This window comes from Diuraphis noxia, unplaced genomic scaffold (genome assembly GCF_037042655.1).
Source record: "Diuraphis noxia isolate RWA-SAM2 unplaced genomic scaffold, SU_Dnox_SAM2 contig0002, whole genome shotgun sequence".
NCBI lineage: Eukaryota > Metazoa > Arthropoda > Insecta > Hemiptera > Aphididae > Diuraphis > Diuraphis noxia.
This window is the reverse complement of record NW_028301712.1, coordinates 27525032-27551779: the sequence shown is the minus strand read 5'-3', so window position 1 is coordinate 27551779 and position 26748 is coordinate 27525032. Positions and strand designations below refer to the sequence as shown.

The 26748-nt window shown below is 30.9% G+C and overlaps 1 protein-coding gene across 3 annotated transcripts in view; it reads right to left on the bottom strand.

The window, feature by feature from the left end:
- LOC107161992 (uncharacterized) overlaps positions 1–26748 on the bottom strand; it is a 280710-nt gene that overhangs the window by 220894 nt on the left and 33068 nt on the right. For 2 of the 3 annotated variants that reach the window (XR_016190284.1, XM_089219606.1), the window contains exon 2: positions 3610–3712. Coding sequence is in view for 1 of the 3 variants with exons in the window: in XM_089219606.1 (XP_089075732.1) it covers positions 3610–3709 (100 nt within the window). In the remaining 2 variants the exon portion in view is untranslated. Of the gene's footprint in view, positions 1–3609; positions 3713–26748 lie in introns of those variants that run through there. The other variant, XM_089219605.1, reaches the window with a different exon arrangement.

The window sequence follows — 26748 nt, the reverse complement described above, 5'->3', positions numbered from 1 at the left end:
TACAATAATATAGTTAAAATTGTTATTTGTAGTTATTTAATAGGTAATTTCATTAAAATTTGAACTTAAATAACTATGAAAAAAATGAGTTTGTAAAGTTTTTAGATTTTTTTTTTGAGCTGAATTAACTACTAACACGCAACTTTGTTTTAAATTTTCAATTCTTAGTTATAAAATTAAACTTTTTATACATTTTTAAGGATCAAAGAATTTTTAGTGCCCGTGTATTTTCAATATTTATAACTGCGTTATAACAATATATTAGGAATCTTGTATTAAATTTTGAAGATTATTACAATAAAAAAAAATTAAAAGATAGACAATTTCAAATATCTATAAATAACTTTAAAAAAGGCGGGTAAGTCGTGGATGTCACTCTGCTGTACAGTAGGTTACAAGTGGGTTACTGTAATGGGTGGAATTAAATTTGAATCCAATGATATTATATCATTGTATACAAAAAACAATTCTGAGCGAAGACGGTTTATCTGTCTAGGATATATTATAGATTATTAAAAATTTTCAAATCTTAGATTTAAAAAGAAAAATGTTTATGAATTTCTAGTTTGAAATAATTTGCGAATTTTCGTGATTTTCGTGATTTTTACATATTATGTTGTCTTTGAATGCTTGTAAAAAAAATTGTGACTACGCATTTATTTTATTTTTCAATTGCTATTATAAAAATATGATAGGAGCCATGTATTAAATTTTCAAATCTTAGATATAAAAGGACAATTTTTTATGAATTTCTAGCATAAAATAATTTATGAATTTTCGTGATTTTTACGTGTGTTGTCAAAATTCAAAACTTGAATCCTTGTAAAAAAAAAATTTTGACCATGAATTTATTTTATTTTTCAATTGCTATTGTTAAAATGTGTTAGAAGTCTTGTATTAAATTTTCAAGCTTTTCTACCGAACAAATCAATTTTTATCGTTATTTATAGAAAAAATAAAATAAAAAGTTGAAAAATTAAATGTCAGTAAACAACTCAAAACAATTCTAAATATTTTGAAAATTTTATCAAATATAGAAAATGCCTATATGAACATTCAGTGAAGACTTTTAGAGTTACACCAAAATAAGAAAATCACTAAATGTGAAATCCAGTGAACATCCAATGTTGTAAAAATTTAAATTTCAAATGTTCATACAAATTTAATTTGAATTTCAAGTGGGCTTTTTATTTGTGATAAAGATTGACAAACTTGTAAGGAATCTTGTATTAAATTTTCAAATCTTAGATTTAAAAATAAAATTTTTTATGAATTTCTAACTTCAAATAATTTGTGAATTTTCGTGATTTTTACGTATTTTGTCAAAATTCAAACTTTGAATGCTTATAAAAAAAAATTGTGACCATAAATTTCTTTTATTTTTCAACTGCTATTGTAACAATATGTTCAGAGCCTTGTATTACATTTTCAAGCTTTTTTGCCTAACAAATAAATTTTTATCAATATTAATTTAAAAAAAACTAATAATGATCGAAAATTTCAAATGCCTATGAATAGTTCAACTTAAGTCGAAATTTTTTAAAAATTCCATGGTGGATAGAATATACTTATGTAAACTTATATTCGGTGAAAATTTCATGTATCTATGGTCATTCGTTTTAAAGTTACATTAAAAACCAAAATCGATTTTGTCGAAAAATGAGTGAGCGTAAAATTTCCCGTTTTTCCCTTAAATTTTAGTTTGTTTTTCTCGATTATTTAGAAAAGTATTCCCAACTAGATTCACTTTGTGATCGAACGAAGTACTGAAGTCAAAAATCGAAACATTTTTACTGCCCCAAAACGTGATGACAGACACAAAAAAAAAAAAGAAAACACACATCATGGTAAAATCAATACATTCATCGCTCCGCTCAGAATCTAAAATTTATAATATTTTGAAAACTTTATAAAGTATAGAAAATTCAATTATAAACATTTAGTGAAAATTGCATGTGTCTATGGTAATGTTTTAGAGTTACAACAATATCGAAATTCTTTTTTCCCAAAAATTGATTTTGCGTGAAAATTCTCCCTTTTCTTTAATTTTTTTTTCTGTTTTTCCGGTGATTTTGAAAACTACTGAGAAATTTAAAATTTGACCTCTCCGTTGCACCAGTTAGATTAACTTTTCAACCAAAAAAGCTACTGAAGTAGAAAATCGAAGCATTGTTTCAACAACTTATCGTGTATACAGACACACACACAAAAAAAAAAAATTTACAACATTGTAAAATCAATACATTCATTGCTCCACTCAGAATCTTTCATTCAAAAAGTTTAAGTTGTGTTACGTTAGGTTAAGTTAGGTTAAGTTAGATAATTTACATTAAATTTCATAAATAATAATTTTAATATTAAAAAATTCGGGAAATATCCACCCGTGTTATTATTCCCGATACAGTGACATAGTTCACAAATAAACCACGTTGGTAAGACATCGTGTTATACCAACTACTTTCTCGTAGAGTTATTAGGAAATTATTCCAGTAACAATTATATCTGTATTTAGTATCAACCAGATACTAAATTCTTGTCAAATAAATATTTAAAAACCACACACATCATACATCATTATAAAATCAATACATTCATCGTGCAGTGGGTTAGAGTCTAAAATAGTTAAGTACATAATTTCATACTGAAACTATTTAATCGAATTCATGATTTCTGAGCCTAATTAAATTTAGGAATACCTAAAAGATGGTATATACTACATAAAAATTAGTTACAAGCGTGTATATGCTAAGATTAATAAAATTGTAAATATTAACAACGAAATTGTTCAAAATAATATAGCTGATAATTATAATATGTTTGCAACAGTAGATATTTTTATTTCTAATTTTACCTATTTCGTTGTCAAGAAACTTCATAATCTGTCAGATAATACCATCTATTCTAACTATTGTTTGTATTTAATAAGACTACAATAATTTGAATTCACAACATAGCTTTTATAATGTTAAATTGAATACAGCAGGAATTATTGTTTTGAATTGGAAAACATAAACTGTGCTTTTCTTGTTCTTCAGCTAGAAAACAATTCAAAGTAGAACTAAAAATGAGCCTTGAAAACTTATAGAATAACGACAAATGCATAACATAGAAAGACATTTTGATGTTTTTCTTACTTATAGACTTATGAATTAAAATATATTATAGTAGATTCAGATTAGTGTAGTTAAATTAATGATGTAGACTTTTTCATTGTCAATGTTTATATTTTTTTATATTTAAAAAGAATATATTTTGTTTTTTAAATTATTTAAAAAATAAAAATATTATTATAAGACTATATTACATAACATGCATGTAAGCAAATAATTCTGAATTAAATAATATCATAAAAAGACTACATTTAAACAAATGGTTTTTGTTTTAAGTATGACGAAAGTTTATTATTATTCTTAATTCTTGGTTAAATATTATAGTTACCTAACTTTAATTAAACTACATTTTTTAAGATGGCATATTTTCAAAATATTAATACATTATTTATTTTTAAATATATAAGAAAGTATTATACTTGATGTTGTTGAAAAAAAAAATGTTTTAAACTCTATATTTATAGTAATTGAATATTGAACATAAATTCCATTAGATTACCGTTTCGAAGAGGAGATGTTTGAGCTATAATTAAATAGCTAGATAGCAACATTCCTGCTGCGATATGAAGTCGATTGTGTACACCAAATATTGTTTCCATATTCTAAAACAACAAAATAAATGAATTATTAAATTAATATTGATACGATGAAAAATTAATGGTTTATCATATATGTTTAAAAATTACTATTATAAAGGCTCTTTAAGGCACAGATTAATATATACTATAGGTAGATTGTGAATTAAATTTTTTCATACACATTTAATAAACATTACAACTCTACCATATAATTATTGTAGGTATAAGTATCTGCTATAATTAACTATTCGTAAAAAAAAAAAAAACGATTAAGATAGATTAAGTATAAATCTAGTGACATTCAAGAAAGGTATTAAATCTATTATTTTTACTGAGAAAAACTCCAAAGCCATTAAAACTATACCTATTCCCATCTAAAAAGGGTCATTTTAAGGTAATATATTGAAATGGTTTTAGTTTTTTAAAAAAAGGTTAGTCATTTATTAAATTACCATAGTGTCCATTATAATGTTTTTACTTGTCGTTTTATTTAACTATAACATATTAAGATAAATGTTATGATCATATTTTTTTTAAATGTTATACCTAAAATTATTCGTAAAAAAGGCAAATAATAACAATAATAATTGTATGTTGACTTATTAGGTAATTTATCACATTTGGGATTTAAAACAAGCAATAGTCTTGTATTGTGGCCAATTATTTCAAATAAAATGGCTGGTGTATTTTTTTATTTACATGATAAAAATTTAGTTACCAGTACAATAATAATATTTTAGTTCATTTACACAATGTTAAGTTGTCAATTTGTGGATTCATATTGTTGAAAAATAATGCAAATTAAGAAGTACCAGAGGGCTAAACAGGTGTCGCTAATCACACACATTTTAATGAAACACGTAAAATTAGTAAATTAAACTTCCGGATTATTTTATATTTAACATAATCACATAAAATGTAATGAAGTAGTAATGTCAACTAGTGTTGGCACTATTATAAGACATATTTGTGTGTCAACACTGGTAATAGTGTATTTTCTAGCATTTATGTTAGGGTGAACATATTTGTTGTCATCAGACATAACAATATTATTAACTTGATTTATCCCTGGTTTTTAATGTAAATCCTTTGGGGATGAATATATGTATGTGTACTTTTCGATACCAATGTGACCTAAATCAATTCTTATTAGTAAAGGACCTAGAGTAAAAATTCAGGGAGTTAGTTATGTTTTCTTTTTCTTCCTTCTCAATCCTATCTAGAGAAAAAGGACAAAATAAAAGGTCCTTTGTCAATAGGTGGTATTTATATTTATGTTTTGTACCTTATGGTGGATGCGCCACCATTATAATAATATTTAAAAATACAAACCTACCACTTGGTTTATTTTTTTATTGAACAATATTTCTACTTAATTTATATGACATGTAAAATATATTTTTTAAACACACACACTTCGAGTTTCTGCTAGGTATGCGTTGAATTTATTGATAAAAAAACGACAGTTAATACATTATACTTTTGTTGGGAATCGTTTATATATTTAAAATAATGTGTTACAATATGTGTGTTTCCCTAAAAAATGTAATGTGCATGATATTTTTATTATAATATTTAAAAAAGTATATTTTTAAGGAACAGAAAAGATTTAAAATATAATACATATATATATACATTATACATTATACATATATATTTTTTATCACAATTTTTTAATGATTTTGAGCCAATTAAGTTTAACTTATGTGTCTGAAATTTTAATTTATGATAAAATTAGTATTTACAATTCATTTAAAATAATTAAGTAAAGTAACCTAAATATGATTGGTTTTATAGGCGAGTGTTGCATGTTGTAAGATTTAATATAATATACAGTTTTACCAAAATACCCAAAGAAACATAAACAAAATAGTATTTAAATTAGGTATACTACAAAAAATGAAATTATCATTTGAATGGTTTAAATGAAATAAATCATTTTTAACCTTAATATTATTTATAATAAAATATATAGTTACAACAACAGTTTATGATAAACTTGACAAGAAGTGAGTTTAATAAACACACTTTCTAAATGTTACCGTTATATACGTTTTATGGAGGTACCTACAATGAAAGTAAATTTGGTATTTTTTACGTCAAGTAAAAATATTTAGTACAACCGAGATTAAGTAACCATTAATATGTATTTAAAATGTTTAACGACTACGAATCAATAAGGTTAAGAAGTGATATAAGAAATTTTTTGTAGCTTCAGCCTGTTTCTTTGTTATCAAGCCGATTTTGTTGTGTCATTGTCATGGTGTAATTATTTGTGTTGGGTACATCTACTTGGATGTATAACTATTAAAAATAACATACGAATAATTGTGCTTTGTGGTTATTTTTAGACATTTTAAAATATATTGTTATTATTTTATTTTATTTTTTTTATTTTTTTTTTTTGGAAGGGGTCGAACATTTGAACGCTGATTAATTTGTAGTATACCTGCAAATTATAATGATATTAAACATTTTTATATTATACTGTGGTAAAAACAACCAATAAAATTAAATAAATAAACATTCATATATTGTATTAATTTTAAATAAGAAACTAACTGTAAACACCTAATGTGTGTTTTTAAATTTAATTTAATTTTAGATACAGTTTTAAGGACCAAGCCGGAAAGTTATGTTGAAATTTATTTTTTATTCGTCAGTAAACGCGTTCATAGGCAATGATGAATAAGTTACGAAAAGGTCATGATTGAAAATCGCGTCTAGTTGGTATTTTGAAAGGTCTTTTTTTCTCAGTATTTTCGTTGTGAGTAGAAATAAATAACTACCAACGCGACCATCAAAAAGTGTAAAGGAACCTCAGCAAGCGCCACTCCGTTTCAACTGGGCTATACTCAATCGTTATTCGAATTCGATGATTTATCATTGCTTTCAGCTTATTATTATTATACAATTTACACAACACTATTTTGACAACTGAAACGAGGCGATTGATCTACACCCTCTGCCCCTTCCACAAAAATCTCTGTATCCTGTATAGCTTTTTAATAATAAATCCATTTATATAAATATTTTTTTTTTTTTTTAATTTATTGAAGTTAGGATGTTAGGTAAATAGATTAAATAGTCTAGAAGTTAAAATACAGTAAATATTATATAAATAAAATTAATACAATAAAATTAATTTAAAATGTTATATTTTTTATTTTATTATTATTATTATTTTTTTTTTTGTAGAATTCAAGAATAATTTATTTCAGAATAATTATTACTATTGAAATATCTTTAACATTTGATTTAATTAATATAAAAGTTTTTTTTTTAAGAACTCTAGCATATTATAGAAGAAATCTTTATAGTTTTAGAAGAATATAATTTATAAGATCACAACTATATTAACCGAATATATCGACCTCCGTGGTCGAACTACACTTTAGTTAAAAACATATAATGGTCGAACTATACTTGGGTAAAAACAGGACATGGTTAAATGACACTTAAAACAAGAAAGGGGTCGCACACAATGTTTTTTTGAAAATAAACTCTATTTAAAGGTTTTATTTTTACAAATTTACATGATAAATACAAAATCACCTTAAATTTTAACAAATATTTAGTTGAAATTTTATACATTTTTAGTAAAAATAATTAACTTGAGCAATGCCTAATAATATAAGGCACTTATCATGAATGTTCAATAAACTAGTTAAATATTAAAGACAATAATATACATTATATGAAAATTAAATGTAAACAGTTTTACAATGTAATTTATTATTAATTTGGGTGGTTAGAAATTTACAAAATAAATACTGTACAAAGTAGATATATTACTAAATGTTACGATGTGTATTATTGTGTAATTAATGTTGTTATAGAAAAATATCAAATTAAACGAATAATATCACTTTTACTTATAACTGCAATAATATAATTTAATTGATTACCAATTCAATATTCGTTCTTACTTATACGTGGTATAAGTGTAACCCGTGGATAATCTTTGTGTATTGTAAAAGGACAAACGAGTCTAAACGAACCACGTGCTCTGTGAGTAAAATTGGGATGAAAAAGGCGGTTGGCTTTTAATGCATGTAAAAACCCCTCGGGTCATGTTTACACTAAAAACATACAAAAGATAACATGCTGAAAACGCGTTACTGTGATTTATTTCTTTTGTGGTAACAACAATAGGCTAGTGCTGCACGATTTTTAGTATAAAAGAAGAGCATAGTTTCATGGGCCACACACAATTAGAAGTTGCGCCTGACGCCAATCTTTGTCTCGCTAACCAATCAGACCACTATACCTAGGACTATCATTCCAAATCTGGCCAGTCACATTACTGCAATGATGTGAGTTAATTGTAATCAATATTTTTAAAATGAATCAAATAAACGAATTCCAAATATTATTTCAAATACATTTAAATAATTATAATATAATTAATGTTTTAGTAGAATTATTTTAGATTCTGAGCGGAGCGAGGAATGTATTGGTTTTACAATGATGCTTATTTCTTTTTCTTTTTTATTCTGTAAACACTTTTTCTCCCTCTAAACTTGCTCAAAAGCATCAAGTGTATCATCTTTTCTGAAAAATAATGTTCTTGAGCTGGTACTTTAGAGGGTCATTTTTTGATTTTCGAAACGGTTCTCAAAATGAAAACTGTTGAAGGAGAAAAATCGTACGATTTCATGATTTTATAATATTAAATAATTACGGACGACGTTTTCTACCAAAAATACTGCTTCAAATGAAAATTTACAAGAAATATTTTTTGTTGTATTTTGGATTTTGTTCCTTACGGTTTAAAGTTTGGAAAATTGTAGCGCCATTTTTGAGCTATTTACAGACATTTTAATTTCGAGAGGTTTTTGTTGTAATTCGGTTAAAAATATTCGTAAAAACTTGAAATTTGGGTTGTTTACTTATATTATACTCTTATCTAGACAGACTAGACATGGTAAAATGTTCAAAACATTTGAGTGACTTTTTTATTTTTAAATCTAAGATTTAAAAATTTTTAATAATCTATAATATATCCTAGACAGATAAACTGTCTCCGCTCAGAATCGTTTTTCGTATACAGTGATTTAATATCATTGGATTCAAATTGTATTCCACCCATTACATTACATTAATATTCAGTCAATTAGTGCAATAACAAAAACAGTTACAACAGGTTCTTTATAATTTATGTATCCTTCAAGTCACTGTTAAAAAACAATCTCCCTGATACTTGAACGATAAAAAAAGCTAAAAATATATTTTTTTTTTAACATAATTTATATTGAAATACTTTCGGTGAAAATACGTTAAAATGTTTAGTTAGTTTAAACCGAAAAATATAGTTCTATATTCCTTCATCGATAGCCAAATTATTGTAAATAATATTTAATTTTACAGAGAAGAAAGATTAACTTCACTTTGTATGGTTGGCATACGTATTTCAATTAAGTTATTTCACCAAGCTAATTCCAATATATATATTTACCAAGTAAATGTTTGGACAACTCTTCTATTTTTTTAATGTAAGTTATACTCAAGATTTTTTTACGAATGTCTTTTTGGAGATATTCAAGTGTTTTTAAGAAAATCTCATACAACAATAAAATAGCGATAAAGGAGTATAAGTGCATATTTTTTGCTTAAATCTGAAACCACTTTTAACAAAACAAGTTTTACACATAAATTATTTTCTAAGTAATGATTTATTGCTACTTTAAAATTTAAAGACGCCACCTATACAAATTCTAGATGTAACTTTTATTTTTTTATTTTTCACTACAGATAAATTGCAACAATATTGCTACTGTTTAGTTTTTAATGTTTCATAATTTTGAGTTTATATTTTAAATTAAAATTAAAATTTATGAAATAATAATTTCTGTTATAAAAATAAATCAAATTATGTCTTATTTTTTTTTTTTTTTTTTTACTTAATTTATATCTACACAGATCTACAAAAAAAAAAAAAAAACAATTCTTATTTAAAAAAAGAAAACAATATTTAATGATTAGAACAAAATAGAGGAAAGAGAAATAGAGACATTTATTACAATTTTATCTGTTTCCTCATTATTTTTAATCTTTTGATGACATAATTTGATAAAGAATATAAGTGCCTACCGTATTATGCCTAAATTAGTAAAAACTATCAGAAATTATTTTTAGCCTTTGTATTAGCTTTGATCAACAATAACTTTTACACACCAAAAACCCTATCATTATCTCAAATTAAAATTAAACTATAGTTATAAATAGTGCCCGGGTTTAAATGATCTAATGGGTTATACATTTTAATATCATTAATTATTTTTACTTTTATCATGTTTTAAATGTTTGACATTAAAACCTAGAGGTAATAAAGTTGAAATATTAAACACACATTGGTATACCACTTCAAATGGTTCAATATTACTTGTCTTCAAAACAGTAATCCATAATAATTATAATGCTTTAACTAAAACCATAAAATGTTTATAGAAAATATAATACCAAAATATAAATAATGAAATAATCACGCTTTTATACACTATCCACATAACATAAATAAAAAATACAGTCATAAAAATATTACACGTTACTTTTATTATTCATTTTTATCAAATAATACATTATTCTGTAACAACTTAGATTTATTTGTTATACCTTACAATGCAGTGTACTTATATCATACCTGGTAGTGTAATTAAATCCTTTAATTTATAATATAATCATGAAATCCTGTTATATTTTTAATAAATAGTAGGTAAGTTACGGAGCTGAAGTTAAAAAATAATATCATGATATGTGATTAAGAATAATATTATTTGAATAACCTTAAATGCAATTGTTGCAATAATTAATGCTGAAATTTAAATTGTATAATCTTGAAGTGAAATTTCTAAAATAATGTAGTTGTAACGTCATATTATATAGGGTGGTATTTTTATTTTTATTTTTTTTTAATGTCCTCGTTCAAAAGCGGATACGAAATAATAATAACAATATGGGATTAAATGATAGAATTGTATAAAATACAGTAGTAATAATCTCGTATCGTAAGGGATGGTGTGTTTAAATTACATTCATCCTGTCCTCTTGATCTAGAGTTAATTTCCCGAAAACTACGAGATGGTCGCCTAGGGTTTTCCGGGTAACACGCTACACGCATAACGTGATTTAAAATGCAGCCATGGCCAGACACAGTGGTTTTCTCAAAATTACACCATGGCTGTTGGGTGTTGGCTTTGTAATGATACTTTAAATTCGTAGTTAGGAATTTCAGCAGACAATTACAATCTAATTACTAAATGTTAAAATAATAATATTATTGTCTTATTGTTTTGTCGTAAAGATGTAGTTTTTCTTGTTCTAAAGTCGCTGTACTTATCACTTAGTTTATATATATATTATTTTAACAGACCATATGCCGCACATTCTAATATAGGTATTCGCTTGTATAACATATGAACCATTTATTTATAATGAATGAAATAACTTAAAATAGGAAAATAGGAATTAAAAGTTTTAAAGAAAAGATTATTAAAATTTACATATACTGTGAACTTTTTTTATATGAGATAAATGATATAGAGTTATAATATGTATCAACGATTAGAAAAAACTCAATTTTATTGAAAAACGGTATTGCAATGTTAATGTTGATTGTTGATTGTATGAGAAAATAATGTACCCTAATACATTTTTTTTATTATTATTATATATAAAGATTTCCTGACAAAGTCATCTAAACTTAGGTATTATGTAAACATTTTTTGTTATTTATAAAAACGATATTAACATAATATGTAGTAAAATAACTAGGTTAAAAAATTAGCAATATACATTAATAAATTTAAGATAGTGTTACAAGCAATGAACGATAAACAATAGAATTTTCATTGAAGATAATCTAATTTAGAAAGTCATGAGTACGACCACGTTTTAACACTAAATAATAACTCTGTTGATGTCTTGATCTGTACAGTAATATTTTAACTCATTTAATAATTAACTCTAAATTTTGAATATATTTGTCAATTATAATATTAATATAATGCAATCATTTTAAATCAGTATTTTTCATTAACAAAAGGCTTAAATATTTCTAAAATGTATGCACTATACAAGTAAATTGAAGTTATTTATTTATGTAATATAAATTGTAGTAAAATGTATTGTCAATTATTATTAAGACCAAATAATTGTTAAAATTTGTCAAATTCAATTTAATAGTATGTATCACAACTTTTTATTCTAAACTTACGGAATTAATATTATAATTGAATTAAAAAAATTATTTAAAGTACAGACAAAATATGTCGTTGAAATGGCATTAATCATATTATATTAAATTGAGTATAAATGTATTTGATTAGAATTACATTAAGGGTATAAATTACTTTAAGATATTTAATCGATGTATTATAAGTATATATTATATAGAACTATAAAATATGTTATATTAATATACAAATATTTAAAATAACAAAAAAAGTTTTTTCTCTATTTACAAATGTTTAAAATGTTACCATCAAACTGATTGAATTAAATTAAACTGTTGTTGTAAAATTAATAATTTGTTGAATTTATTTTACTTAATATGTCATAAACAGTTCTTATAAAAAGAAAAAAAATCGATCAAAGTTTGATTTTTACATAATATCAAATAAAAAATGTTGTATCAACTATAGAGGTATTTGTACCCGAGAGAAGTAAAGAAATTTACTGTGGTTCTCCAAAATTGTCCATAAAAGAATATTGTGTACATTTAAATGACAATCTGTTTGTGTGGGTACACAACTAAAGTATGCGAACATACTATATAATATATATATATATATATATATGTGTGTGTGCGTATTTTATAATATAGAAGTAAATTGAATTCCTTTAAGTTTTCGAAGCAAATAATGCATTTTGATTTTGCCTTTAATAATAATATAATATTATAACAGTTATAATGAAATCATTAACGAAATATTTACGTAGACATCCAACTATTTAAAATTGTGATGTTTTATTTTGATTTTACAATGCTATATATGCATATTTTCCTTATATTTGATAACATTTTTGTTTTTTCTAAACAGTCGTGTGTGGGCGAGTTATGTAACCAGGTATATAGTTGTTTGTAAGATAAGCGAAGACGATAAATCGAATAAATCGTGATGAATTCAAACGTACAATTTAATTTTATATTATTGCTGGAAACACGTCTATGATAAATTATAAATAGATACATATCTCATTTACGAAAAGTTGTGTCTAAGTTTTGCAGACAATAGTTATGATTTCGTTTATATATTATAATGTTATATATTATTACATTTTCGACACTTCGTGTATAAATTAAAGTTGAAATTGTAGTGTACATGAAATGTTTCAATGGGGATTAATTTATTTATTTTCCAAAAACATCAGTTACATTAAATCCCGGAAAAGAAAAAGTGTATGCTCGTATGTTAAAATATCATAAAGTCAGTCATCCCTAGAGACTGGAAGGATAAAACAAAACACAAATACCTAAAGGAATGGCTGGTAACAAATTTTCGCTAAAGATTAAATTATAAGTTGCATCGTATTCGTCGAAATATTGCTGAAGCATATTACACTATATTATGTCATTAAATAAAACGGTTCATTAAAATATGACTGTGACAGTTGCATTTTCTAGGCCAAATAACGACACGGTAATACAGTGGTTTTATACGAATAACAGAGCCATCAATCTTTTTTAGTTTTTGTAATCCTTTGCATTATTATTATTGCGTTTTATTTTTTCAATTCGTTCGTAATGCAGTGTATTATTTTACTGCCACGACCAATCAACTTTCATCATATTGTACTCTTAAATATAATTGTATACCTACCAGATACTTAAAATATTCATAATTTTTTTTTTGTGTTTATTTTCAAATTAAGTGGATTCTGCGAATAATCGTCAAATGTATAGTAAATTTCACAAATTGTATTAAATATGGAAATAGCTATGTAATGACTGAATAATTCTACAGCATAAAACTATTTAATATTCGATAGATTAATTTGCTGGAATACTTTAAAATATAATTTAATATGAACAAAAATGTGGGTAGGTACCTATTTAAGTACATGTTTCCAATGGATTTAAAAATAATACACTATATTTAATATTAAAATAAATAACAAACTTTTATATTTATTTTTCATACCACATAATGTAAACTAGTTCATGAAAATAGAAAATAAAACGTTAGTCTATGCAAATTTACAAAAATTAGCACTAAGTATTGAAAAACATGACTAAAAAAACCTAAAATACTTCAAATATGTAAAAAATAGCATCACATAATTTTTATTTGGAGTTCATGATGCATAAAACAAATTTATAGCTTACTCTATTATTTTTATCTGCATCCTATAACAATTAACAAATGCTATAAAATCTTGGCCATGATTTTAAAAATAACTCACCTAGGTCATGATAACTCGAATTTAATTTAATTTAATTGTTTTATAACATAGCGTATATTAACCCTATTTATTGACTCTTATCAGCACATCAGTTCAAAGTAGTTTTAGGAATATTATTGAATTATATAGCTGACGTATTTTATTCGATTACTAGTTTGGATATTGTTTGGGTGATTTGGAGGTCAGCCGTCCAAACTTGTCAAGTTGTATATTTTATGAATGATTGATATCACACATAGATCGTTAAACTATGTGCTTGTCTACTAATCCCTTTTCAAATAATATATAACTTAGTCACATGGTAACTGTTATAAGTTCTTTCTAGCTTTGATAAAAATTGATATGTAATACTGAAAGTGAAATTTGATCACAGAACATTTTACCATTCCTAGGACAAGTATATAGCGTATTATAGTGTCTAAAGAAATTCCTATTGTAAACTCATCACACTCATGCCGATCATTCTAATACTTTTTATTTTATTGATTTTTGAGAGAGTAAATGTGTATTTCATAATGACATCGTTATTCAGAATACACACATGCTTCGACAGAGTTAGGTTTACAAATAGGAATAATTAAAAAGGAATATCTTATCGTAAAATAAAAATTTGCAGTGTTTTGAAAATATTTTTAATAAATACTGAATATAATATTTTATAACTTAATTTTAACATAACTGTATTAAATTCAAGGTTAGATGAATGTAAGCAGTACCTAGTACCTACATAATTTTCTTTTAGCGAAACATGATTCCTATATGAATACTTCATTACAATAATTATATTAGTATATCAAATATTAACAAAATACATGAATTATGAGTTGTGTTACGTCATATTGAATTTATAAGGGTTTTGCTAATGGGTATTTTTTCTTTATCATATTGTTTATGTTAATTATTATAATTTTTTGACAGCACATTTTACCGATTTTCATTTTGTGTGCAGGCTTCATTCATTCATTAAAAAAAAAGATATATGGAATCATAAATTTTGTATGTAAAAATAATTGTTTTAATTACCTATGTTGATATTATTTAAATATTTCTTAAATAGTTAAATGGCCATTTATCGTATGCGTTCGGATTGCATACTTTTACACATTTATACATTTATAAGTTTATACATATTTTGGAATATTAAATTAAAAAAATTAGCAAATAATGTTTTACATTTTTATGATATATATATATGGCATATTCTTATTGTCTGCTGTGCATTATTTTAAATTTAGATTTTTTAAATGGGTTTAATGCAAATTTGTAATATCTTTACAGGAATATATTTTATTTATTTTGATATAAATCTATTAAATAATGCCAACGTAAAATTTTAAATTATGGTTCTTGGATTATCAAATTATTTTATCGTTAATTAGGTATATTTAATTTTTAATTCTAAGTAGGGTAATGAATATTTTGGTTTTGTATTTTACTTTTATATCTATCCTGAACTTCAAGAGCAGTAGAAAAAAATTAAATTTCCTCCTTTCAGGTCAGTTTCTTGTAAAAATTTTTATCTATTTGGAACTTTGAGATAGATTTTAGGTACTTTTAAAAGTAAATTAAGAAGCTAAAAAAAATTTGAAAAAACTGAAAAGTTACAAAATTGATTTTTATTTTTTATTACTTTTTGGTACTTACTTAAAAAATAATAGTCAATAATATTGAAATTTTTTCCAAATATTTATTTTAGAAATATCTAGACATGATAATATAGTTTTATAAATATTTTGGCACTTTTTATGTTATTTTTTTTTTAATGTATGAAAAAAGTTATTTTTAAGTAAAAAAAGTAGATAATTTAGTTTAATAAGATACCTCAAAAATTCATCACACAGAAATTAAAATAAGACCGAAAAAATATGTTTGCACATATTTTTATTACGTTTATATAGCGTATTAATCCGATAATCGGTACAAAAATCTTCGGTATCAGTCTTGATTGATGCTGTCGTTATATAATATATAAGTATATAGTAGGTACTTTGTAAAATTTCATTATAGACTTGACTCAATAGATTTTCTACATTTTTAAATCAAAAACATTTGACAGAGTTAATATACCATATCATTCAGTGATGTTAATAGTAGTTAACATTTACTGACGATTTGATTTGGTTCAGCGTAAATCATTTGTTATTATGCCTCTTCTATCATATATTCTTGTTTAAAACTTCAATAATTTATTATGTAATATTTAATATCATATAATTCATACAAATATAAATTTCTCTTCTGAATAATCCAAACAAGTATTGTCGACGAATTTATTTAATTAATTGACTTTTTTATTTTAATATGACACATATTCTGGGCACTAAATTGATAGCGGATCGAATATTAATAAATTAACTAAAAATACATTTTTGTTATATACATTGTGTACACATAGGTACTTGTAGTACACGATACCTATACCATTAGGTATTTATTATTTTATTTGTGAATATACTTTATGCATTTTACATTCGTATGAATTTGTTTATCAATTGAACTTCAAAATCTCCTCATTAAGTAAATGATGGATATATATTTTTTCGTTCAACGCCTTTTGGAGCTATATAAATGTATATATACCTTTCATATAGAATGTAGTTTATTGTGGATATTCAGTAAAAATTAGAACGATACCAACGGTACAACTGACCCTAATTATTACACAGAGTGTGTTTATCAGTATTAAATTGTTCATTTTCATATTCCTGTATGTATTTTATATTTTATAGTTTAAAAATAAACTGCCATTTCTATAGACATTATGATATTCCTTTTGATGCAATTTACTTTAAAAATAATTTTGAGAACCAAACCATTGGGGTTCGCAATGAGATTAGGTTAGGTTAGGTATATCATGGCATCCCCTACAAAGTTGTAATAGTCATAGTTTTCAGTTTTAAATCTTTTGATTAGAATCACAGGCTAAGTTATAGTTCATAGTATTTTAGTTAATGAGTAGAATTGAATTTTTTTAATTATTTTTTGTGCCTACAAAATAAATAATGGAGTTGAAATAAAACTAAATATTAATTAGATTTCAAAATGATATTTTATTATGACCAGATATAGGTTAGGTAAATATAATAGATAGTAAAATAGATTGTTATATATAGTTGAATTAAAATCCACCATTTTCATGATAATTGTCAGTTTTTTTCACAGAACATCAACACATTCATCATCTGACCTTCCCACGATTGGTTATTTTCATACTATCTAAAATAAAATAATTTTTATTAATTAGATAATAATTTTTTTTAATTATTATAATATCATTATAGTATGATTAGATTTTTGTGGGTATTTAAACTGTTATTTTATTAAATGAAATTACAATATAAACTTTTCAAATTAAAATATCAAAAAAAAAAAAAAAATAAGTAAGCAACTGAATTTTTTTTCGTACTTATTTAGATTCGTATTTTCATTATGAAACGAGTTATTTATTTTAATAGTTTTTGTGGAATTATTTCTTGTATTGAACTAGGTATAATTAAAATTACTGACATACTCTGATAAAAAAATCTGCACACTCCTAAAAACCAAATCTAAATCAGACCAGTAATCATATACTCATATTTAAAAAAATTCTCCATTTTATGGAGGATTCATAATAAGGAAGTTTCATTGTATATATTTTATTCAAATATTTAAATAAACCGAATTTAGAATGAATACGAACTTTAATTATCTTTTTTTTTTTTTTTTTCCTTTTGTATCAAGAGCCAGAGAAGGAACCGCGTTAGCATTACTTCTCCTCTGACTCCCATCGTTTATTGATAACAATAACAACGACAATTATTAGTGGTGGGACAATCCCTCACTCGCTAATATTACAACAATCTTTTTACATCAACAATATTTACAACAACAATTTTTACAACAACAATTTTTACAATAACAATTTTTACAACAACAATTTTTACAACAACAATTTTTACAACAACAATTTTAACAACAACAATTTTTATAACAACATTTTTGCAACAACATTTCTTATCGCCGCACCTCCACAGCCTGGCGGACTCGCTCCTCTTCTTCTTTGCGTGAGAAGATGCGTTCGACCATTCCATAGAACAGCCGAAAGGACTCCTCCGCGTACCTTAGTATATTCAACTTTTCATCTGGGTCTGCTGGAAGCTGGTCAAATGGCGGCCCGCAAATTATATCCTGTATGTCGGCTGTACGCAGTCTGTGCCCCAGGTGAATGGACAAAGGATCACGGAGGACGTTCCAGTAGTAGCACTCAAGCAGAGTATGTTCCACCGTGTCCTCTCCGCCCCTGCACTGTATGCACATCGGACTGGCGGCCCTGGCTCTCCTGTAGAGATATGACTGGAAACAGCCGTGTCCCGTTAGTGCCTGTGACATGTGGAACGTCAGTGGCACTAGTGGGACCGTTCTTTCCAGCCAACGTCTGATGGATGGGATGCAGGATCGGGTCCAAGACGCTTTACTGGTTGCTTCCCATCTCCGTTGCCACTCCTCTACGGTGTGGGATCTTTCCTCTCTTTTTACGGACTGCTTTGATGGCCGCGAGTCGCCAGGTGTAATGTCAGCAAGGAGTCGGGACCGGATCCTGGCCCGTTCCAGGCCGAGTAGGTCCGCAGGAACCGTGGAGGCCAGGACCAAGGAGGCCTCGTCGGAGACGGTGCGGTATGCGCGAATGGTTCTTAGCGCCGATGATCTCTGTGGACGAATCAGGTTAGTTTTGGTCCTGGCTACCGCGGCCACCCTGCTAATCCAGACAGGGGCGGCATAGAGCAACTGACTGTCGACCACAGAGCTGAGCAGCTTTCTCTTCCCTTGGCATGGGCCACCGATATTGGGCATGAGCCTTGCCAGCGCAGCTGCCGTGCGTGCGGCTTTTTTGGCCACGACGTCCACGTGAGCCGCAAAGGTGAGCCTCTTATCCAGAATCACCCCAAGGTATCTGATCCTGTCGAACAGGACTATCGGGTGTCCTCCGATTGATAGCCTCGGAGGGTTGTACGCGCGTCTCCTGGACAGGATGACGGCTTCCGTTTTTTGGTGGGCCAACTCCAGGCCGTGGTTCGTCATCCAATCTTCAATTCTCTGCAGGGTGGGGTTGACAAGATCCTCTAGCAACTGGCCCGTATAAGCCGTTCCTACGACGGCCAGATCGTCGGCGAAGCCTATGAGCTGTACCCCGGGAGGCACGTCCATTTTCAGTAGAGCGTCATATGCGACATTCCACAGAGCCGGTCCAAGAACAGATCCCTGTGGAACCCCGCACGTGACTGGCCTGGAGATCCTCTCTGCTCCGGTTAACAACATCCTGTCGGAGAGCCATGACCTGAACATCTCCACCAGGTATTCAGGCGTTTGAATGCCTCTAAGAGCAGCGTCGATTACTGGCCACCTCAAGGAGTTAAAGGCATTCTTAACATCAAGAGTCACCAGAATGCACAAACTCTTTTTGACCGGGGTGGCGGCTGCCTGAGCAGCGAGGCTCAGGACATTGGCAACTGCTGACTCGGTGCTGATGCCCTTGCGGAATCCGAACTGGTTGGGCGCTCTCCTGCTGCCTCCATGCTCGTCGAGGTGCTTCTCCAGGCGTTGGAGCAACAGCCGCTCGAGGAGCTTGCCCGTCGTATCCAACATACAGATTGGCCTGTAGCTTGATGGGGCGTCAGGGGGCTTGTCCGCGCCTTTCCTGATTAGCACTAGGCGGGCCCTTTTCCAACGTGGCGGAAACACTAGAGCGCTTAGGCAGTCGTTCATCGAGTTCAGCACTGCTTGAGTCTGAGTGGTGGCGAGGGCCCTGAGGACCTCGTTCGGGACACCCGAAGGTCCGGGAGCCTTCCCTGGAGAGAGCCTACGAGTTGCCCCTCGTAGTTCGTCAATGGTGAACTCGGGCACAATTCTCTGGAACTCCGGTACATTGCGATCCGAGTTTAATGCCTGGAATAAGTTATTTACGGCAGCCGATGGTGCCAAGTTCCAGTCGGTGACGGGGGCCGCAGGGAACAGGGAGTCTGCAATTAGGGCTTCTCTGCCTCTGGAGTCCGCTGCCGGGTTTCGGATGCCAAACTTTTTCATGACAAGCCTATACGGTCTTCCCCAGGGATCCGTGTCCACCTGAGAGCAGAGATCGGCCCAGGACTTGGTCTTGGCTTCACGTATTGCTATCCTGAGATTCCTCTTGGCTGTGGAATAGCGAAATCTGGCATCTTGTATGCCCGGGTGGTTGGCCCGCCTGAGACACGCTTGATATTGTCTACGAAGCGCCAGCGACGACCTGCGTAGCTCGGCGATAGCCTCGTTCCACCAGTACACTGGACGTCTGCCTGGGGGACCGGGTCTTGTTCTCGGCATACAGGCATCGCAGGCGCTGAGTAGAAAGTCTTCCAGTTGGTCAGCCGACGTGAGAGCCTTCACCACGCTTGGTGGCCCTGCAGGAGGTTCCAAGAGCGTGGAAGCCAGGTGGAGACTCAGGGCGTCTCCGTCGAGCTTTTTCACTGTCCATCCACGGTTGGCGCCGGGAAAAGGTTCCGGTGGTGCCGGGGCCTGGGCGGGATTGACTATGTTGAAAAGGACGTAGTTATGATCGCTCAGCGATTCAGCCTCGGATACTCTCCAATCCCTGAGTGCTACGCCCCTATAGAATGTGATATCTATGATGGAGGTAGCTGCTCCACGTCTGAACGTGGGGGCGGTACCAGAGTTTGCAAGAATAAGTCCTAGGCTGGAGGCGAGGTCAGAGAGCGCCCGGCCTCTTGGGTTGCTGGCTCTGGAGCCCCATTCGACGTGCCAAGCGTTGAAATCCCCTGCCAGTATGATGGAGACGTTACCCCTGGCTCTGATTGCATCATCGATATCACTCAAAGAGGTGATGAACTCTTGAAACGTAAGACTGGGGCGCAGGTAGCAGCTGAAGATGGTCAGATCCCTGAACGACATCCAGGCGAAGCCGTTTCGGGAGCCCCGATTGTCGTAACTGAGCTCGGTATGGCGTGATGTGCCCACGGCGGCCTTTTGATCGTGGCTGAAGCACCAACTGTCTTCCCGGCCGTGATGGGTCGCAGGCTCGGAGATAATAAGGAAATCTGCTTCCTCTTCGTCCGCCGTCTGAACCATGAGTTGTTCCGCTGCCCAGCTCGCGTTCAGGTTGATTTGAAGAAGTCTATACATTGTGGCCGGTTTTACCTGCTGCCGACTGTTTTCTGGCGGCACATGCGCCCGAACCTGGCTTGTGGGGAATTTTCGGGAGCCCGGCGGACTCACATGCCACGCACCGATCGTCTGCTTCCACGCAATCCTTCATAGCATGTCCCTTAGCCCCGCACCTCCAGCAGGCACCGGTTCTGTCGGCTGCCTTGCAGTCCCTGGCATTGTGGCCGAACGCGTGGCATCGGAAACACCTCTCGGGAGGGAGGGTCCTTGCGCGTACGCGGCACATGGTCCACCCGATCGGGACCCTGGTGATGAGGACGGCCAAGTGCTTAGGCATCTTGGCCGTGGCAATCTGTTGACCCGAACGGGTACCCCATATCCTGACGTCGCAGATGACCTCCCTGTCAACTTTCACCGCTGCGTCGTCCTGCCCGGGGATGGCGTCGCGGAGGGCCTCTAGCACCTCTTGAGCTGTGGCGGTTGCATCGATATCAAGGACTTCCACCTCTACCTGTAGTCCGAGCTGCTGTACCTTACCGACGGAGTTACCGAGCCTGGATGACATGGCCGAAACGATGTTTTTCGCGGCAAAGGCGGAATTCGCGCCTTTCGGGAATTCAAGGAGGAGACATCCGTCACGCGTCTGCCTCATTGTGACGTTTGTCCCGATGTCTTCTCTGGATAAGCCACAGTTGCGGACCGCCAGGATCGTGTCCCGGTAAGTCTTACCTTCAGCGTTCCTAACGAGAATAGCTGGTGCCTTTTTTGAAAACCCCGACGGCTGCGAGCGGCGGGCGGCGGGGATTAGGTCTGCCGCAGTCGTTGTGGTTTTCGCTTGTTTGGAGCGCCTTCTGACGACCTTCGACCAATCTTCAGCGTCTGTCTCCATGGCAGTGTCAGCCTCGGTCTCTGGTGAGAACTGGGTGGCTGGGGCCTTCGAAGTCCGCTTACGTCGGCTGGCGGCGGCCGTTCTCGAGGCCTGGCTGTCCCAAAACCCTGGGGTAAGTTCCATATCTGTGGAGGCATCGGACGTGGTCTTCCCGCTGGAGATGCCGACCGAAGGTGGGTCGTGTCTTGGCAAGCCCACGACGTTGCCATTCTTCTCAAGAAGCGAGTCAACTGCTGTGAAAGCGTCTGCGGTACGGGTCAGAAGAAGCTCAAGGTGGGCGCGCAGCACCTCGTCGACGTTTCTATCCATCACTGCCTTAGCGCTGGATGCAACACCTATGATGATGGACCTCGCTTTGTTAAGCTTCTCCCTCAAATTGGCGTTCCAATCGTGTCCGCTGGAATTCAGAGTCAGTCCGGGGCTGTCCTGGAGGGGATCTGCTACCTTAAGTTTCTTGACGGTCGGCCCGTCACTGGTAGCGGAGGACTTTTCAGAAGCTTCCGCATGGGTCAGGACTGATCGGCTGCTGGTCGACGCGTGCGACTGGTGGGTCTGGTCCATTTGACTACTATGGTCTGACATGTTGTCACCAGGGGCCGAGCCCCGGGTGCCTGGTGTGGTAGTTGACTTCTCTTCCAGTTGATGCTCCGATCCGGCTTGCTGTGAGACTGAGCGTTCAGAGCGCGGCGCACTGGGTTATATAGGGTCCCGAAGAGGCGATTCTGCGCTTGCGTGGTTGAGGGACGCTACGGTTGACTTCTAGGTGGGCCTAGCGCACGTGACCCGTTGCGGTTGGTCACGGGTGTGTCTAGGCGCACGTGAGTTGCTACGGTTGGCCAGTGGGCGTGGCTTGTCTGCACGTGATCGTTACGGCTACCGATGGGCGTGGTAAGCTTTTGCAAGCACGTGACTCGTCTGGTTGGCTGGTGGGCGTGTCTGAGATGCGAGAGCACGCACGGGGGCAGGGTTAGCTGCGATACGGAGCGACCTGCTGCGATGTACGTCCGTACTGATCGGCATGCACGGCTCGACTGAACTTTAATTATTTAATTTTTGTTTTGATAAAGCAACCTTCTGTATTATAATTACTAATTAGGTACCTGACAAATTTATGGTCGTTGCTTTATGACTGTATTTTATATAGGTATATGCAATATTTTATGTTTTTATTCATAATTTATGATTTCCATACAATTATAATAGCTAATCATCATTATTAAAAATGACCTTTGTGCAATACGGCAAGTAGGTACTATTTAATTTAGGTTACGCAATAAGTAATAACTCTTGATATTAGCAATTTATAAACGTTTAAAATTTTTATTTTGAAAGTTTCAACTAGCCTGCAATAAATAAGAAAACTTATTACTTAACTTAATGTCATGTTTTCAACTGCGAACTCGATTCTATGGACCATCATTTATAATACTGAATGATAAAATTAATTATTAATTTATACGTCAGTTACGATAAGTCCAGACTTATAAGAAAGTATCGATTCTAACAGAAAAGCGAATGGACTTTTACAATTGTATGTGGCATGAAAAAATAAAAACAGTATGATAACCATTCACCACTATAAAGTTGATTATTGAAGCATGTTTATTATGGCTATTTCTTTTCTTAGTATATATAATATACAAAATAACGAACTAGATAATGAAAGTGGTGTTAAATTTTCCATTGTATACTTCAATTTTTCCATACAACAATAATAATATTATGTACAGTAGTCCAAAATAGTAGTAAAAATCACGCTCCGAAATATGAGATTGTAGAACAACAACAATATTGTATAAAATCTGGACTGAATGTAAAAAAAAACTTATATATTATATATTCTGTAGTTCAATTAAAAAGTCAGTTACTGTTGATAAAAATAGAAAAATACCTTACTCAGATTTAGATGTGTGTTTTTAAATTATATTTTTCGTTTGTATGTTTTACACGTAATCATATTTTATATAAATCGTCCTAACTCTGAGACGAATAATATACAATATGCATTCGAACCTGAGCAATTATGCATTTATTAATATAGAATATTTTTCAATTATATAAGGTCTATGTATTGTAATAACGCAAAAATAAAAGAAAAGAAAAAAAAAAGAAAAAGCAAAAAAGAGGGAGAGATATTGAAAATAAAATTAATAATGATAATAATATAATACAGCTAATAAATATAACTAAGGCTCCTGTCAATAGTTATATTAATTAGAGTAAGATATTAGAAATAAAATTGATAATAATAGGTAATATAATACAGCCAATAAATATAATTAAGGCTCCTGCCAATAGTTATATTAATTAGAGTAAGATATTAGAAATAAAATTAATAATAATGATATTAATATAATATTATTCAATATAGTAATGTAGTTATTTATTATTTATTTATGGGAGATGAATTGGTCTGAATAAATTGTAAGGCAAACACAAGGGACACAATCCTTGAATGAATGCCTTAAATATATTTACAAGTTATTAATTATTTTTAGTTATCTTAACATATGTCTTATTGTTTTAAATTTGCGTAATTACCTTCCTCCTGATCGTCGGAGGGCTCTCGAGGTTGTGATTCGAGAACGATCAAGTATACCGATGATAAAATTATTGGTTATCAATTTATTAAATTATAATAATTTAATAAATGAAATGTGATACCTGTATATAACTGTAACTATATGAATATGGATGCGCATGCACCTTACCTTATCCGTAGCTGTCTGAAGACGCAGTTAACGTAATAAGGACGAAAAGAATTATTTTAAACACTCAAAAAGAAATAACGGAACACTGATTAATTTCGTCTTTTTGTATAAGGAAACGGCACAGTTGTCGCTCGCAGGATCTTGAGAGTGTGTGTTGGTTATCAGTGATGTGCTCCTGCACTGTTCTGTTTAAGTGGTGCTCGTGCACTGGTGAGAGGAGACGATTTTGGTCAAGCCCGCCAGAGCCACCGGCGGCCCGATCAAAGGTGTCGGTGTCTCCAAAGAAAATTGTCTTATTCTTTGGCGACAGAGACCCTGACCTGACCATCCCTTATCTCCGGCGGCACATGAAAGAAATTGCATGTGTTGCGCCGTACCGTTATAATCCCGTACAGTGTCCTGTACGTGACTAGACAATGGGAATCGTTCCAATCATCAGTGACTTGATTTGTTGGGGTTTTTTAGAGTATATTACATGCGTGCGACAACTTTACCGTTATTTAATTTATTGCATGAAAATAACGAATTTACAATTATTATGATACGTGAAAACGAGCATATCATTACAGTATGTATAATCATTGTTTAGTTATTAATGAAACATCCCATTCATATTTTTTACAAAACCATCATCCATACTTAGCCTACTGAATCACCACTCAACTTATTTATCAAAAAAAAAAATAAAAAATTATCAAGTCGATATGAAATAGTTGAAATACCACGATAATAACATTTCAAAAATTATATTATGATAAACAACACAATGATAACATTTACCATGCGTGTTGAACTCGATTTTAATTAGTATGATAATGTGAGTGGGTGTAAACAATTTAAATTTAAAACTGTTGTTGTTTTATCTATTAAGTATTGATAGCATCATATTGTAAAATTAAACCTGATTTGTCTATACTACTGAAAAAAATGATTAAACGTCAAAGATAATGAATTTCACTTTAATTCATAATCGATTTTGAATTTAAAATATGTGATGCATACTATAATAATTATAAAGAAAAAAGATTAAATGATCGTATTTTTTTTTCTAAGACAAACTACCCTCTTTACCTCTAAATAGTCATCTTAGTTATCTTTAATTGCCATATAACAGCTGCATTACGTAACAAACATAATATGCATATGCCAAATGAAAAAATAAGGTAGGTACAATCCAATAAAAATTCTGATACTCTTTGGAAATTGAAAATATTTTTATTTCATGTTAGACATGTAAAATTAGTAAATGTCTAAATATATTTTTTTAAATATGTGTGATAAAAAAATAAAAATACTATATAGATATTTTTGAACAATGCGTGGCTGAAGCTCAGTTTTAGATTCTGAACGGAGTGATGAATGTATTGATTTTACAATGATGTGTGTTTTTTTTTTTTTTTTGGTCTGAGTACAGCATAACTAGTCGAAATAATGCTTCAATTTCAAACTTTGGGGGTGGTTTCCGATGAAAACATGAATATCCTTGGTGCATTATAGAGGTCAAATGTAAACATTTTCCAACTGTTTTCAAAAAATCGAGAAAAACAAAAAAAAAATGACAGAAAAACGGTAATTTTTACGCAAAACCAGTTTGCGATCAAATCGATTTTTTTATATGGCTGTAATTCAAAAACTAATCACTGTAAATACATGAAATTTTCACCAAATGTTTATGTTAGTGTTATCTACCCACAGTTTAATTTTCAAAATTCACTTTTTGAGTTATTTATTATAGACCACTGAAATTTTCATTTTTATGAGAGCTTTTTTTGAAGTGTTGATAAAATTTTTTTGGCCCAATAAAAATACTTGAAAATTTAATAAAAAGTTTCTCATAAGTTATTCTTATAGTGATTAAAAAATTATAAGAATACATAGGCACAATTTTTTTTTATTAGCATTTGAAGTTCAAATATTGA